This window comes from Cyprinodon tularosa, unplaced genomic scaffold, assembly GCF_016077235.1.
Source record: "Cyprinodon tularosa strain WSP-4 unplaced genomic scaffold, ASM1607723v1 ctg712, whole genome shotgun sequence".
NCBI classification, from domain to species: domain Eukaryota; kingdom Metazoa; phylum Chordata; class Actinopteri; order Cyprinodontiformes; family Cyprinodontidae; genus Cyprinodon; species Cyprinodon tularosa.
The window spans coordinates 36,284-54,400 of NW_024039466.1; the positions used below are offsets into that span (position 1 = coordinate 36,284).

The following is an 18,117-nucleotide window of genomic DNA, read 5'->3' on the forward strand; positions in this document are numbered from 1 at the left end:
TATATCAGCATATGAAGATATTGTGATATTTTAATGTATCAATATTTTTCCCTCGTCTTTAGAAGTTTTTAAGTCTGTAAAAAAGAAGTTTTTGAGGAAGAAGAAGAAATAGTTTTTTATTTTATTTTTTTTAGACTTTAGAAACTCAGAAGCTGATCAAATATCGGGTTAAATATGGGTGGGGTGGCCGATGTCCGATATTGAGTTTTAAGGCCGATACCGATAGGGGGCCGATTATATCGTGCATCCCTAAAAATTTCCTAAATTTTGGGATAATATTGTCTGATAAAGAGTACATTTATATACATGTTTAAGCCTAAATGATTTTACATTTAAATATGATTCCCCTAATGAAACAATTACTTACTGTTACAGCCATTACTGTGAAACCCACAGCAGAGATGAGTATCCACACCCTAAGAGGAAAAACATCCCATTACAGATCCATCCCAAAATTAACACAAGATTTGAAGTCAAAGAGGTTTTTAGGTCTCACCTCAGCCCAATCGGCTCCCGGACGGCGAACTTCAGCTCATTTCCAAGCATCTGACTAATCTGTGAACAAACAGGGTAACAGAGAAAAAAAAAAAAAGGGAAATGAGTAATGAGTGGAGAAACCTTACCACAACCTGTCATCTCACCAGATATTTATCTGATAACTCTGAACAAGCAAGGGGGAAAATTACCCTGTAGCTATACTTAATGCTGCACACTTTTTAAAAAGACGCTCTTCAGAATAAACCTTGGGGGGGGGGGGGGGGGGGGGGGGAGTAAGAACAGATAATCATGTTGATTAGAGATTTTGAAAGCCCACACCTCCTTAATGACCCGTTTGTCATAACAACGTCTCTCAGCGCCTTCTTAATGGAAAATAAAGTGCTGTAGCTATAAAAAAAAAAAAAAAAAAAGATTTGCAAAAATAAAATTAAACCTTGAAACATAAACAAAGAGAAACTGCTATTTCTAAGAGTCTGTTATGAATAGAGAGAAAATGTGTTCAAATAATAACAGCACAAACTGCTTTTTAATGTAATTTTATTGGAATCTGACAGAAACTTATGGAAGAGGATTAGGGCCAGTGGAAAAAAAAAAAGTTAACTGATTTTTACATTTTATTCTGACTTTTTTCTCTGAATTCTGACAATAAAAAAGTCAAAATTCTGAGATTAAAGTCAGAATTCTGAGAAAAAAGTCAGAATTCTGACTTTAATGTCTTTTATCTCAGAATTCTGACTGAATTCTGACAATAAAAAAAGTCAGAATTCTGAGAAAAAAGTCAGAATTCTGAGATTAAAGTCAGAATTCTGAGAAAAAAAGTCAGAATTTTGAGATTAAAGTCAGAATTCTGACTTTTTTCCCATGTTAAACTGAAATAAAATAAACTTTTTTTTTTTCAGTGGCCCTAATCCTCTTCCATAGAAACTGGTGCTAAACTGTCAAGTAGAACAAAAAAGAAGATATGGCTTTATTGCTTATGTACAAACAAAAATCATGACTGATGTGCTGAATTCATCTCACCTTTAACATTCCCTAATAAAATCTAGTAAAACAAACTACTTTACCTCATTACTAGACGGCGGTACGGTATAAATGCTGGATTAAGAACCAGGATGAGGGGGGAGTTTAGCAATGGAAACAGGAAGGAAGATGAAATTTGCTTCATACAGGGCAATCCTAAAGGAAAACCCATTATTGGTGCAGAGGCTCCCTTCTTAGCAAGACCCTAAACAAACAGCCAGAGCTACAATCAAGTGATAGAACTGCCCTGTCAAAGTGCAAACCTAAATCTAATTGAGAATTTGTCCCAAGACTGGAGAACTGATGCTCAGACAGACTCTCTGTTTATTCTGGCTGAACTTTAGCTATTTAAAAACAAAAAAATGCTAAAGTAGGTTGGAGCAATGCATGCCCATTTTTTCAGATTTACATTTGTAAAATAAATCACACCAAAAGCAATTTCCCTTTCCCTTCTCACTTATGCACTACTTTGTGCAAGTCTATCAGATAGGTTTGTGCTTGTAATGTTTAAACATTCAAGGGGTACGAAACAAGACACATAATTCCTGGAAGCCTGTAGCCACTCATGAAACACTATGAGAGAACCCAAATAACTGCCCCAGCAGCACCGATTATCTTACAAAGATTGGATAAACACTATCAACAAAAATGTTGTTGCTTATAAATAAGGCTGTTAAGCTCCACCACTAAGAAAGACCAGCCAAAGGTTATCAACGCTGGGGAAAGCATTTCCTTTCATGTCTTTAAGAAGGCCCCACAGCACAAATCTCTCTGCCTCACCAGTTACAAGAGGGAGTGGGGTAACCAGTGCAGGGTGACTAACACATCATTCTGCTGGTTTTATGTTTTAGAGCCGGGGTCTTCAAAGTTTTTCAGGCCAAGGACCCCCAAACTGATGGCTAGATGGAGCGGGGACCCCCTAATTATATATATTGTATGAAATTGTGTTAAATCAAACTGGTCCTATAGTCACTCTATTACAGATGGAGTAATGTAACTAAAGTAATCCCTCCCTGGGATTATTAAAGTATTTCTGATTCCTGGTTGATGGGACAGGTGTTGTGAATGAAACGGTGCCCAGCTTGAAAGAGCTCCTGTGTGTCGCTGAATGTGACTGAAAGACGTCTTCTGCCTCCATTTGTCTGTTTAACACAGTGTCTTTAATGTTAATGTGGATTTAAAGACATTTCAATTAGTGGAAAAAAATTGCAGGGGGGAATATAAAAAAAAAAAAGTCTGATCAACCAAAACTTTCACAACCCACATGTAGTACCTCTGTGGACCCTCTAGGGGTCACGGACCCCCTTTAGAAGATCTTAGTTTTATGCTATCAAACCACGATCCAAAATTCAGTTAAGGAACACAACAAATGTTTGAAACCTTAAACCTCGCAAAGAAATCCTTTTAATTCAGGGAAAGGGTTAGAGTAAAAAAATGTGCACAACCATTAGAAGGCCAGTGGCCGGAAGTTGGAGGGGATTTTGGAGCCATTCGGCTGGATTTTGACTGGGAAGGGTCATTTGGATTTGGCTGCTACTCTACCAATTTAATCTCCTGCTATAATAAAGTTAAATAAATAATATTTATGCAAAATGGAAACACCATACGTTCTGCAAACAGGCTACGCAACAACAACCTTTGGTGTGGACGTTGGTTACTGAGGGAAGGTTTCTCGATGCAGGGAGGCTCCGCAAGCAAGCTGTAAGAAGTTTCCAGAATGCAAAAGTTTTGTACAGACATGTGAGTCTAATTAACAGAGTCACATGTAGGCCACTAATTTGATTTGATTTATTTTGCTCAGGCTCCTCGTAAACCCACAGTCCACCAAATGTTGAAAGGGTAATATTATTGCTATTACTGTTATTATATATTAGAAATTTTACACAATCAGTAATAAAATATCACAGGGGATGGTATGGGAGATGATCATTTAAGAAGGAGGATGATGATTTTCAAGATTTTTTAAGAAGGGGGATGACATCCCCTTCATCCCCCCCTTCTACTTGAGTACTGGTCCTTATAACCTGAAAAAAAAAAAAAAAAGAGAGACATGTGACCCGATCGCCTTTAACTATTTGACTCAACTCTGCATTAATTTAGATGAATATTTGTGAGTGACATGAAAAACAAATTATTATCCAGCAATTCACTTTAATACAAATGAACAAACTTAAGCCTGTCCCGCTTAACTCCAAACTGTAAAAATGAATATGAAAAAATGTATAAATAGTGCACATTTTTGGTGGAACAGAGAACTTGTGCAAACTTGTAAACATATTCGTGCTTTAAATGCAATGACTGTATAGCCTGACGTAGTCCTACTCAATTCTAGTCAGAATCTGAGTCTGATGCTGCTCCATAGAGCTGTGATTATGAGGCGTGTTTCGAACGAACCAGGAAAAAAAATGCCTCTGCACTAAATTGGATGGACCTACAACCAATAAGAGCAACGGAGTGCGTGACGTATGTTAAGCGACGCATAGTTGTTGTCAACAAAAATCAAAGCGTGCAGTTGCGCGCCTAGAATAAGAAGATGAGCCTTGATCGCGTTTCTCTGCTCCTCTTTTAAAATTAATTTGCTGTCGATATCTTCTAGAACAGACCTAATAGCAGAATCTACTCACCCCAACTCTCCAGCGGCAGCCATTGTTGTTGTCACCCAAGCGCGCTTTGGTCACATGGTTGATTACGTTACTGTTGATCATCTGTTCATCATCATATAAAGCCCGCCCTGACAATTTGATTGGATCGCCTGACAGTGGGCGATCATACTCGCGCTACTATGGAGCAGTGCCAGACCGAACTTCCCCGAACTCAAACCTTGTGGGCGGGACTAAGTTCGGACTGGCACCCAGGCTAATGACTGTAGGCTACAGTTGCAAAATGGAAAAACAAAAATCATTAGCTCAATGCCACATTATGCGGCAATAACCTACTTTTTCCACTTGTATTTCCTCATAGCTCTTGCAGCAGTGAGGAGTTGTTTGTCTTTAAGTGCTGCTACTCTGTTGTCTGCCGCTATCTTCTCTGTGAGCAACACTTGAAGGGATCCTGGATCTTTACATATATGTTGTCAGCTCAGTGAAAACGCAGGACAAGGCCCAGGAACAAGTTTACCATAAGTTTAGTATCCAACGTGCCCTGGTTCTTCATTTTCCATTAGCTTTTTACTTTTTTTTTTTAGGGATGCACGATATTGGGATTTTGGCCGATATCCGATATGCCGATATTTTAAAACTCATGTAGCCGATAACCGATATCGATGCCGATGTTAAAGCTGGACAAAAATAAGTAGTCAATGAAAATAGCAGTTTTGTTATCCATTTCTGACACTTTGAAAAATAATAAACTCAAATATATTTTCATATGCTGATATCAAATTGATTTTTAAAAACGCGGTATCGATCTATTTTACTTTCAAAATCTCGTGAAATTTCATCGTTCTGTTACAAACTCTCGTGATGTTTTGCAAATTCTTGTGAGATTTTGTTAGTAAAGTAGATCGATACCGCGTCAATATATCAACATATAAAAATGTGGCAACATTTCGTGAGTTTTCGGGGGATTTCGTAGCATAACGATGACATATAGCAATATTTCATTAGTAAAAGAGATTGATATGGTGTTTTTAAATGGCAATATATCAGCATATGAAGATATTGGGATATTTTAATGTATCAATATTTTTTCCCTCGTCTTTAGAAGTTTTTAAGTCTGTAAAAAAGAAGTTTTTGAGGAAGAAGAAGAAGTAGTATTTTTTTTTTTTTTTTAGACTTTAGAAACTCAGAAGCTGATCAAATATCGGGTTAAATATCGGTGGGGTGGCCGATGTCCGATATTCAGTTTTAAGGCCGATACCGATAGGGGGCCGATTATATTGTGCATCCCTATTTTTTTTTTTACACTCACAATAATACGGGACAAAGTGCGTTCCTTTTCCACTAAATACGGGGACAGATACTTCTATTTCTGAATACGATTCCGTTTTTTAAGGGAACCCTACTGCTGGCGTAGTTCGATCATATACTATTCATCAAGTAGTGAGCGCAGAGCTAGCTAAACTTAAAGCTGATGTTAACGGGCTTTTCAGACAAGGCGCAACGCACACACCAGTAGAGTTTGTCAGAGTTTAGCATGTGCCAGACCTTTATTGGACGAGCATGCATTAGATTGTAATGCAAACTGATATCACTGTATATTTGGCAGCTGTATGCTGAAGAAGGTGGCTCAAAAGGATACAGTAAAAAATACAGTGGCTCAAAAAATTTTGGGTAAACAAGATTACTTCAGTGGTTCACAGACTTATTTTCACTCGAACCTTCTCAAGCTGATTCCCTCAACATCTGCCCAAGTCCAAGCATCCAAATCACTGGTCCAACTTTTGTTTGCACTCATGTCGGCTTGCAACTTGTGCGATGATCAGCACAATCCAATCCTGCAGCACTTTTATTTGCTAATAATCTTGCTTAATCCTAACAAATGATTTAATTTTTCTTAAAATCCAGTTTTCTTTCACATGTGCAGACACATTCTCAACTCAGAAATTTTTTTCCCTTCATCTGATCTAAAATATTCACGTAGATTAGCGATGTGGGATTCAAAACGGCAAATTTACTTGAAAGGTAAAAGATTTTCATGTCTGACAGAACAGAATATGAAAAAATGTAACCAATCTCAAGATGTATGGAGGATAAAAAGTGCCAAAAGTAAATAAATAAATACAGCATTAAATAAATAATTAAATGTGTCAATAATTAATTAAATGTGGAATTAAATAAATAAATGTGTCATTTATTAATTAAAACCACGTCACTAATATAAAGTGCCACAATTAAATAAATAAATACAGCGATAAACAATTAATTAAATGTGTAATTCATTAAATAAATAAGGAATTAAATATATAAATGTGTCATTAATTTAATAAAATACATCTTCATTTTATTAAAAAAATATTATATAATTATTTCAGTGTGCATTTAATTATTTCATGGTCCTGTGTCGCAGTGCATCAAAACCATTAAAAGAATCTGTCAAACTCACCCATCAAAGTTAGGGGGCGGTTATCTAACACCTGATTGGTCGCCCTGCACATTAAGGCGAAGCAAATCGATTACAGAGACTCGATTCGCGTTAACCCCGCCCCCTAACTTTGATGGGTGAGTTTGACAGATTCTTTTAATGGTTTCGATGCACTGTGACACAGGACCATGAAATAATTATATATATTATTTTTTTTTATAAAACGAAGACGTATTTTATTAAATTAATTACACATTTATATATTTAATTCCGTATTTATTTAATGAATTACACATTTAATTAATTGTTTATCGCTGTATTTATTCATTTAATTGTGGCACTTTATATTAGTGACGTGGTTTTAATTAATGAATGACTCATTTATTTATTTAATTCCACGTTTAATTAATTATTGACACATTTAATTATTTATTTAATGCTGTATTTATTTATTTAATTTTGGCACTTTTTATCCTACATAAAGATGGAGCACTGCCAGTGTTCATTCAACATCCTGTATGTTAAATGTTCTGTTTAGTAGAGTTAAGTTACAACTAGTTCTGGTCTTAAGAACACAAACTCCATCCTTATGCAACTGAAAAATATGTTCTCAGAAATCCACTGATAAATTTAGACTCTCTTTTCAGCCTAAGAAACATAAGGGCAAGGGGTAAATAAACTTCCCTATAAAAAAAGCTCACTAAAAGTCAGAAATAATAAAATAAATAAATACTGATAACTTTTCTGGAATACAATTGCAGTTTTGGTTTTTTTTTTACTTTTACAACCACAGTTAGGGAAAAACATGCAAATTTGATATCGTATCATACCAGACAGAAGCTCAAACACCACAAAGCAAAACAGGTTTCTATCTCCAATATCTAACATTGTCAGATCCCTTCATCCTGAAATGTCACTTTTCTAAAACGGGGTGCAACTTTGGAGTCAGACGGCGTTACTGAAACTAAAAATACATAAAGATCGCAATGGGAGAGAAAGGATGAATCATTTTCTGGCTTTAAGTGCTTACAGGGAACTTGCCATCAATAGGAAACTAATTTTCTCTTTGACAATGTTGTGAAGAGAGAATTAAAGAAAGTAAAAGAAAACAATATATATTTTAAAAGGGGTTTTAACCATATTTATTATGACCTTTTAATTGGATTTTATGTTTATCTTTTCATCATTTATACAAAAAAGGTTTAAAAATTAATCCATAAATAGAAACTATATAGATTTTAAAAGCATGCTGATAAGAAGTTTTATCCTCTGGTTTATTTCCAAACATTTGCTGCCATCTTTGAACACATAGCAGGAGGTTTAAGACGAATACCTTGGAGCCAAAACCTTAAAATGACGGAGATGAAACCATTACATCCTTCCTTGCTCTGCAGCTGACGCATCTGTTTATGGATCCCTGTGCACCAGCTGTGAACACATGACCAGGTGAATCAGCCTTCCTCCGCCGCCGTTCCACAGGCTGTTTTTGACAGGAACACATAAATATTCATGACAAATACTCAAAGGGAGCTGAGAGTTAACTGATGGCACATTGGTTGGCTGGAGGTGTGACAGGAAAAAAAAGTAAAGAGATCCAAGCAGGCCTAATTGCAGCTCGCGTTCACGTCAGTCAGTCGGTGACATAAAATAAAAAAGGAAAAATGTGGCTTATTTATAGTCCAGCAATGCACTGAGTAACGAATGTCATCGAATAATTTCTGTTCTTTATGAAGTATTTCCCAACGTTTAATATTTTCTCCTTTTGACTGCAAACAGGAGTGCATTCTTTTTGGGATTTTATCAAATACAAACTGACTTGGATGAATAATAACACACATCTTTAACGAGTGGCGGCCGGCCCATTGGGGGCGCTGGGGCACCGCCCTCCCTGATAAGAGAGAAACGTAAAATATATTTTTAGAAATTAACTCATAAATGTCAGTTTTACTCTCTAGAGTGTGTACCTATAAGCAAAACTAATTATATAAACTACATTTCCCTACCTACTGTCATTTATTTGTGGATTTCCACAGACAGACTCCTACCGTCTCAGTCTTGGGGCGCTGATCAGACTGCCCCACATGTGCAGAGAATCTGCCAATCATGTACTATTGCTAGGTCAATTTAATAATTTAATGGCCAATCAGCGTCTCAGAATTTTATGGTCTTGGGGCGCTGAAAATACTGCCCTTTAACAGGCTTCTGCACCCAATGCGCAGGTGCAGACAATTAGAGGGACGATGGCGAACGTAACGAGCGAGATGCAGCTTCCACCGAATTCGGTGAGATTCTTATTTATCTACCCGTTTGCCAGAAGAACAATGGAGGAGAAAATCCTGGTTAAAGAGTTGGGACCAGACAAGCCTGACCTTATCATCAACCAGCAGACTAAGGAAAAAAATAAAGTCTACAATAGGAGTTTTTGCAGGAGTTGGTTCGGGCGTAAAAAAGTAAACCTAGAATAGAATAGAATAAAATAGAATAGAAAATCCCTTTATTGTCCCATAATGGGGAAAATTCTAGTGTTACAGCAAAAGAAAGATATAAAAAAAAAAGTGGTAACACAAATGTTGACCTTGGACAAGTATATAAAAATAACATAATCGTAGAAAGGTAAAACAATAAATAAACAAATAACATTCTGTACTGTAAAATTATTTTGATAATATAAATACTTTGCACCAGGAGAATAAATAACCAATATACAGTTTTTGGCATTCATATAAATATACTGACGTGATAACTTAGTATATGTTTGATTGGTTGTTGTCATACATCTATTTTGAATTTATAGCCGCCCCTGGAGAAAACTCCACCAGCCACCATCTTTCACATGTGTTCTGACAAATAATAAACTGATTGCACATGTGTATAAAATCCTGTACAACAGTGGCTTTAAAAAAAATAATAATAAAAAAATTCTTCAGAGAAGACAAAGACGTTTTCAATTCCTTATGGAAAATGTTTATATTGTCCCACAGTGGGGGAAATTAACTCTCTGCATTTAACCCATCCCCTTGGGGAGCGGTGGGCTGCCACTGTGTGGCGCCTGGGGAGCAGTGTGGGGGTATAAGGGTTTGGCTCAGGGAGCCAGAGTGGAAGCTGTGGGGATCGGACCGGATACTTGCAACCTTCTCAGAGCACAAACGCACTGCTCTGACCACTAGGTCAGAGGTCACGGATTAGCAGAGCGCGGTCCGGATCCGGACCCACCTGCTGGCTAATCTGGGCCCAACCTGATTTGAAACATTTATAAATTACTGCACATTATCCAAAGACAGTGTCTAACTTAACTTGCGCGTCTTCTCCTGTTAAAGGTATACTATGCAACCGGTGTTTATTTTCCAGCGAGGCTCCCCCCAGAGGCCGAAAGTAAAAGTGCACTGTCGTAAATATGCTCAGCTGTTCTCCTGGTTTCTCCGTCAAGCCAGGCGCGGTTGTTTTGAGCTTAGCAGACAGGCGAACGCAACGAATCACCAGGTCTACTGCGCCATGATAACTGCACAAATATCGCCACTGCGCTAGCAACGAGCATGCCTTTCACTGGGGGCGTGTAGCAGTTCTCGCCGTAAAGGAAGACCGACTCTCGCGATGCACGAGACTTCTGAGCCTGTGGGTGCGGGCCGAGGGCTCCTGCAATTGCAAGTGCGGTATTTCCCCTACAGACCACCAGGGCGGCCGAGAAAACCTTTGTTCGACCTGAAATGACTCATTTAAATATCCAAAACGTTATGGAACACATTAATTAACTGAATAATGTTGCATAGTATGCCTTTAATACGGTAAAGCCCTGGGGAGCGTCCGGCTCCAGGCTGCACGTGATCCAAATGAGCCAATGAGCTGTCAGTCTGAGTTGCTGCTGCTGCTACTTTTAGACACAGCAGGCAAACCTGTGGCAAGCCGGGCGATGGGAAAGAAGGAGAAGACCATCAGAAAAAGAGAGCAGAGAAAGTTTGGACTGCTGGAAGAACTGCGGTGAACTGGTGAAAGAAAAGTGAAATGGCGTGCTCAAAGATGACCCTGCACATTTAGAGGATGTTTGGCTCAACCTGCTGCTGTGAAGCAGGATTCTCCACCATGAACAGAATCAAAAATCCCTTTACTAGATGGTGATTTTCTTTATTCAGACCTCACTGGTTTTATATTTGGTTACCCCTGCACTAGGCCAACACTCCCCAATCTTCTTAATCATACTTAAAGAGTAAATCTTTGTGTAATTTGATTCCCTGTAAATAAAGCTCCCACATAATCTAACAGGCTGACATGCAAAACGCTGTGAGTGTTGGAAAAATAACAGCGCATCTCACCCTGAGCAGGATATCCCAACCACACCTCAAAACACGTTGGTGACATCAGGAGGATTTTCTTTAGTAAACAGAGAAGCTGAGAGCAGAGAGGAATGTTCCGATCGCCATGCAAAGCTGCACGTCACCATGAAGAAAACATGCTGGTGAGGGGATGCTTTCCTACAGCAGAGATAGGGAAGCTACGCAGAGTTGATAAGGAAGATGGATGGAGCAAAAAAATGGTTACTTTTTCAGGGTTCCTACAGCATAAGGCAAGTTAAATTTAAGACTTTTTAATGCCACTTGAAATAAAAATTTAAGACAAAATTCACAAGAAAAACCTGCTTGCGACAACTTAACCCAAAGGTTTATTTTAACTTAAACCACTGCACTAATGTTTCAAATTTTGAAAAGCTTCCCATACAGGAAGAAAGCTAAAAACACACAAATGACAGATATATTTGAACAATTATTTAACTGAATTCACAAACTTTGTTTTAGCAGGGAACAAAACAAATCAGTTTTAAAGCCACAACATAACCAGTGCTAAGTCTTTTTTGCAGCTATTTTTCTTTGTATGGTTTTCTTAGTATGTTTGATTTGGTGATAAGTGGAGGCGTTGCAGAGACAAGGGTGGAACTAAACTGAGAAATACCGGCTGTTTGACTCCACTGCCTTAATTCCCATCGTTCTGAGCTTGAATGACTTCTTGCACTAAATCCACTGAGCCTCATGTATGTTCCCTTGTTTTAGCCATGGAGAAAACTCTTGGCTGGAGACAATTTTGGTTACAGTTACACTTGCTCATATTTTACAAACAAAAAGTTAATGGTGCAAAAACACCATATCAATCTCTTTTACTAATGAAATATTGCTATATGTCATCGTTATGCTACGAAATCCCTCGAAAATTCACGAAATTTATCCATATTTTTATATGTTGATATATTGACGCGGTATCGATCTATTTTACTAACAAAATCTCACAAGAATTTGCAAAATATCACAAGAGTTTGTAACAGAACGATGAAATTTCATGAGATTTCGAAAGTAAAATAGATCAATACCGCGTTTTTAAAAATCTATTTGATATCAGCATATGAAAATATATTTGAGTATATTATTTTTCAAAGTGTCAGAAATGGATAACAAAACTGCTATTTTCAATGACTACTTATTTTTGTCCAGCTTTAACGTCAGTATCGATATCGGTTATCGGCTACATGAGTTTTAAAATATCGGCATATCGGCCAAAATCCCAATATCGTGCATCCCTAGTTTACATTATGCTCTTTTCTATCTGGTGGGGCTTCACCTGGTTGGTTTTGTTTTTTAAATGCAATGTTAACAGAAACATAATCAAAGAACCTGCAGCCAAAACTAGAGTAAAAGGCATTTTAACAGATTAGCACAGAGGGGCAATCTAAGGGAAACTGGTCATACTTGTGTTTGTCTTATAAATAATGAATAAAACCTTTTAATACGACAGAAACCTTTCTTACATGCAGCAGGTAGATTGCAAAGACTAGGTTATGTGTCGATGCCAAACCCCCAAGGCGAAAGAACGAACACTAAACATTGATGGTGTGATGTGTTATGAGGGTTTGAGTCAAGGTTTGTTTGTTGCGACATCCCTATAGCGCTGCAGCGGTACATTATTTGGGTCAATGAAGTTCTTGGTAACAATAGATCAGACAAACATCATCTGGTATATTTGCACCAATATAAGACAGAATAGATTCAACTGTTCCTCTGCTTGTCTTTGTTATAGTATCTGTTGTAGGAACATTCCTCTTATCAGCAAGAGTCAGGAAGAGACTGTCAGCAGACTACACTTCCCTCCTTTGTTTATATACCCACAAGGTTTAATTCAACCATTTCCTTTAGTCAAACTTAAGCAGGCAGGGATTATTTTTATATTGAGCCAACAAGCCTGTTCTCTGCACAATCCTGAGGCAGGATGAGAAGAATAATAGTAACGACCCAACAGTGAAAGAAAACACTGCAATTAAAATCTATATTCATCTCAATGTCATATCTAGCCTGCTGTTCTGACCTCTTACACCTAAAAAAAATCTATCTATCTATCCATCAGTCATTACTAAAGAATCCTTCTCTAATCAAATACAGAGAGATACGTAGAGATATATAGCTGTTATAAAGGATTTCCTTTTATATGCGTCTGTTTTCATGACTACAATCGCTGAAAGAGATTTATGTGACAGATGTCTGGGTTAGGCTCCGTGCTAAAACATTGAGAGAGAAAACAAACACTCAGGAGGCCTGAGAAAAGGGGGCTGACATCTCCTCACAAGCTATCAGCCGCCACCGTATGCCTGCTCCCTTCTGTTCCCGGCGCTCGCTCTCCTGATTAATATTTCAGAGCAGAACCGTCTTCTGTGGGCTCTGCACATTGCCATGAAATCTTGCTTTAAAAAAAAAAGAAAAATGGAGACTGAAATTTATGATATGTGAGCTCGGCAGAAGCCTCTCTTTAAACAAACATGCATGTGAGTGATGCTTTGGTATGCATTGTCCATACGTTTGGGTCATATCTGTGTGAGGAAGTAATCTAACACGAAAAGGGCTGGCGGCTTCCCAGGGGAGCCAGTCGGATCTCAGTACAACTGCATGAGCTTAGTGCATTACGTGATCCAGATTCCCTGAAGCATGAGAGGCAAAAGCCCACGACAGAGAGATGAGCCAATTAACAGCCCACTGTGCTTTTAAAAGGAATCTATAACTCCTCTGTGGGTTAATAACTGCATCTGGCGTTTTTCTTTATGCACTGTTGGACTAATGATAGTTTAACTAAATTGATTTCATTCATAACAGTTGTTTGTTGCCCCAACTCCTGCATTTTTGTTGCGAACTTCTAAAAAGAGGCTCGGTGTGTTGCATGCCGACCTTTGAGCGGTGCACTTCTCCATCGTCGTCCTCGCCTCCAACTCCAAGTATCTTCCGGCTCTTTAGACGGCTTATCAGGTCCGTCTGACTGTGCTTCTTCATTAGGGGAGGATGAGATTTGGAGGCCATGGTACTCACCTGAAACAAAACAGAAAGAACGTGCAAAAGGTTAGCACAGTTGGAGGATAAAAAGGGAGGAGATGGCTTAGGAAGGAACTAGAATACCGATCTAGAAGTGAAGCCCTTGATAATCTGATTTGATAGAATTATATAATACAAATATGATCAATCTGGGAAACCCTCCGAAAACAAGGAAGAAGCAGGTGCCTGATGTCCTCTTACTCTGTATGCACAGAGAAAACGGATATGATGCGGTCACGCACACTCACATAAATACATACATGAATAAAAACCATTGGTCATGCAGAAAGGTTACATCATGTCCATGTTATGACCTCCACAGTGATGGGGAAGGCTGCTGACTCAACAACTGTCCAGCAGACAGATGCTGGCACACGTGGGGGAGGGGCACACAAAGGCACTGCCAAAGAAACTGGCTTTATATAGATTGGTGTTTTGGCATGTTAAGTAAGGAAGTGTGCAGAAAACGGTGCAAAACCAACAGAGATCATTTGGACCCTCTTTCAGAAAAAAAAAATCAAATTTGAAATTATGAAATTGACTTTTGAACATACAATTCTGAGATCAATTTGCATTTGAATTAGGGGTGGGTATTGGCAAAGAAGTCACGATTCAATTCGAATCACGATGCATCATGATACTTGAAATATTGCGATATTTTCCCTGAACACTGTAAGAAAAACATACAGCCCTTACCAGTGTGTGTGATCTGGATCGTGTCTTCAATTGATACATAACTGAAAGCAACTGAATTCATACATAGCTGTATTTATTGAAACGACTTTTGGAGGTGTTGCCATGAAAACAAATACTGGACAGAAATATTACTATTACTGGCGTGGACACACTGACAAAAAGATCTTAGGATTCATAAAACTTAAAATAACAAAATAAGGATAATCAGTGCCATTTACATGGCCTCAGTGGTCCTTTAAAGGTATACTATGCAACCGGTGTTGATTTTCCAGTGAGGCTCCCCCCAGAGGGCGAAAGTAAAAGTGCACTGTCGTAAATATGCTCAGCTGTTCTCCTGGTTTCTCCGTCAAGCCAGGCGCGGTTGTTTTGAGCTTAGCAGACAGGCGAACGCAACTAATCACCATGTCTACTGCGGTAAGTGACTATTTTGTTCCAATTTTCGAGTTTGAAAATTCTCGCTGGTTCTACCATGATAACTGCACAAATATCGCCACTGCGCTAGCAACGAGCATGCCTTTCACTGGGGGCGTGTAGCAGTTCTAAAGCAAGACCGACTCTCGCGATGCACGAGACTTCTGAGCCTGTGGGTGCGGGCCGAGGGCTCCTGCAATTGCAAGTACGGACCACCCTACAGACCACCAGGGCGGCCGAGAAAACCTTTGTTCGACCTGAAATGAATCATTTAATCATCCAAAACGTTATGGAACACATTAATTAACTGAAAAATGTTGCATACTATGCCTTTAAACCAATGAAACGAAAACATTCAAATGTATATTTCCCCTTTTGCAAATTACTTGCATCATATCAATTTCATTTTTACCTTTTTTGTTTTTAAAGTTAAAAATGCATCCAAGCATCTGACTAGAAATGTGATGGAGCCGCGGGGCGAATGTTCATAGTGTCCTCCATGTTTTATTTCATATGACTCGTCGCAGTATCCCGCGGCCGGACATGATTGTGACACAAAGCAGCGGGCGTCAACACATCCGCAGCGACATCTGCTGGACTGGAAGTTGTATTCCACTTGGTTCGGCTGATGTGTGCCGACCATTCATGTATTTTATTTGTTCTTTTTTTTTTTTATAATTCATTCTTGCCTTCAAGAATCGATGCAGTAGATCACAAAAATTAGAATCGAGATGCATCGTCATGACGATTATTTTGCACACCCTTAATTTGAATAGTGGTTTAATTTTGGCCTCAAATGTCTTGCATATTTTATATATATACTTACACTCTGGAATAAGCATTGTGTCATCATTTGAGCAATACTTCCAGGGTTTGACGCTAAGGATTTTTACCACTTGCCCTTTGGGCAAGTGACTTTCACATTTCATTTGCCCAGAAACAATTTTTACTTACCCAGTTTAATGTTTGATAAATAAAGTTCCTAATATTCATTTTTTTTTTATATATATATATATATATATCAATGAAACAAGTTTTTTTTTTTTTATGTTTTTTGTAATTCAGTATTTTTTAACTTTCCAGGTTCCTGGTGTGTATCTGCATGCGTCAGATAATGAACTCAAGCCTACATTACCGTGTTAACATGCTTTTCAATCCTTCCTGCACATTCTTTTCAAACTACACTTTGCTTTAAACTGTTGTGTGCTAGGAAAAATATAAATTGTAATGTTAAAGATCTAAAAAAAAAAAACTTGACAGGTTAGAAACTTACACTACTACTACTCACCAATTTAACCTGTTTAGCTCTATAACATTTAAATGCACCACTCCAATGTCTAAGAGAAAAAAAATTAATGAACATTTTTTAATGTATGACCACTGTACAGAAGAGTAACCTGACTCCGCCAGATGGATTTGCGCCGCATATCCATCTGGAAACCTTCCGTTGAAGTAATTTTGGGACGGGGCGAAAATACTGGTTAGCTGATTGGCCTATGTTGGTGATAGACGGGCCAAATAAACCAATCAGGTCTACGAAGCATATGACGTACTAACAGAGCGACGACGAAAACACAATCACAAGCCAGGCTACTCTTGCCAAAACCAGTCGGGAGAAGAGCAAAAACATCTTTTCCTCTGAGAAAAGCCTCCAGAGCAGTGTTTTGCTCTTCTTTCAGTGAAGAAATACTCTGTAATTCCAATAAAACTTGCTCGATAGCCACGCTAACGCTAGTTTCGTCGGCTGAAGCCGCCATGTTCTTTAGACTGAACTGTCCCGCTTCTCGTTGCGTCACACCTCAACCCGCCTCAAAGCCAACGCTGATTGGACGTTCGTTTGCTGAACGGCTCCAAATTTTCTTTAACGGAGTCTCCAGACTGATCTGCGAGTGAAACCTTGAAAGCTCGCGAGATCAGGATGGTCTCACGAGGCTAACAGAAAACTGCCATATGATAGAAATATTTACACTGTGCGCATACAATTATTATTATTATTTTCCTAATCCCTGACTGATCATTTTTAATCTAGCGTGTATTATAGTACAGATTAAATTCATCATCCAGCTGCTGCTCTGCAGAATTCTCTCCCCAAGAGCTGAATGACGCCATCTAGCGGAAAATCACTCGGCTTTTTCAAATCATGCGAGAATGTGTACAAAACAACAAAAATGGCGCCGGCAACGCTTATGGGTCGTTTTCAGCGAATGTCGGTGATTTTAAAGTAATTTTGAGTGATAAATAATTGTTTTTTTGAAACATTGCACTTGCCCGGCGGGCAAATGCCATAAAATTTGTACTCTCCCGACAATAAAAACTACTTGCCCCGGGCGATGGTTAACATCGAGCCCTGACTTCCATCATTTGCTGTATCTCAGCCTCTTGTTATCCTCATGCCAACATGTTGCTGGAACTAAACAGATTAAATCTCAGCTCAGAAGCTCCAATTCACAACAACAAAGTTTATTGCTTTTGAGTTCTGTGCTGCAAAAACCCATTTGAGTAGTTTGGGTTCTTTATTTAGTTTAATTTAATAGATAATTTCTTGGATGTTTGTTTCACTATAACCACCATGGCACCTTTGAGAAGCATAAACAGTGCCTTGGATTTAGCAGGTTCAAGCAATAGTTTCCCCAAGAGAGATCCCTGCTGACTCAATAAGCTGCATAATTAAAGGGAAGGCTAAAAGGCATGTGCCAACATGAGTGCACTGAAGCACACAAAGGGGCAGCCAAAAATTTATGACTACGCCACAGGGTAGTGGTGTGGAGTAGAAAAACAAGGGCAGTTATTGAACTTTACATCCAGGGATAAAGAGAATGTCAGAGTTTTCACCTCAGGAAAGAACAGATATAAAACAGTTTAATGAGGAGCTTCAATTCTCAATAAAATATTTGAATCAATTACAATTGAAAGTGGAAAACTTGCTACAGCTGCAATACCCACGATGAAGGAAAAAACAGGCAGAAAATCTTATAAGCAGGCTGGACATAATCAGGTTTCATCTGAGACTTTGTTCTCCATCCCTGCTGGCTGTGACCACATTCACATTTCCAAACTATGACAGCTCAAGTACTTTTCAATGTCAGCTTTATTTGAAAGGGCATAATGACTCAGTTTTAATAATGGACCCCAGAGA

The 18,117-nt window shown here is 38.5% G+C and overlaps 1 protein-coding gene across 3 annotated transcripts in view; it reads right to left on the minus strand.

Annotated features, from left to right (window-relative positions):
- The window catches only part of LOC119772523 (tumor protein p53-inducible protein 11-like), a 101,491-nt gene that overhangs the window by 13,211 nt on the left and 70,163 nt on the right, over window positions 1-18,117 (minus strand). For 2 of the 3 annotated variants that reach the window (XM_038268970.1, XM_038268971.1), the window contains exons 2-4: window positions 13,734-13,871; window positions 497-555; window positions 368-416 (exon numbers count right to left, since the gene is read on the minus strand). In XM_038268970.1, coding sequence (XP_038124898.1) covers window positions 368-416; window positions 497-555; window positions 13,734-13,862 — 237 coding nt within the window. In that variant the 5' untranslated portion in view covers window positions 13,863-13,871. Of the gene's footprint in view, window positions 1-367; window positions 417-496; window positions 556-13,733; window positions 13,872-13,958; window positions 14,087-18,117 lie in introns of those variants that run through there. The other variant, XM_038268972.1, reaches the window with a different exon arrangement.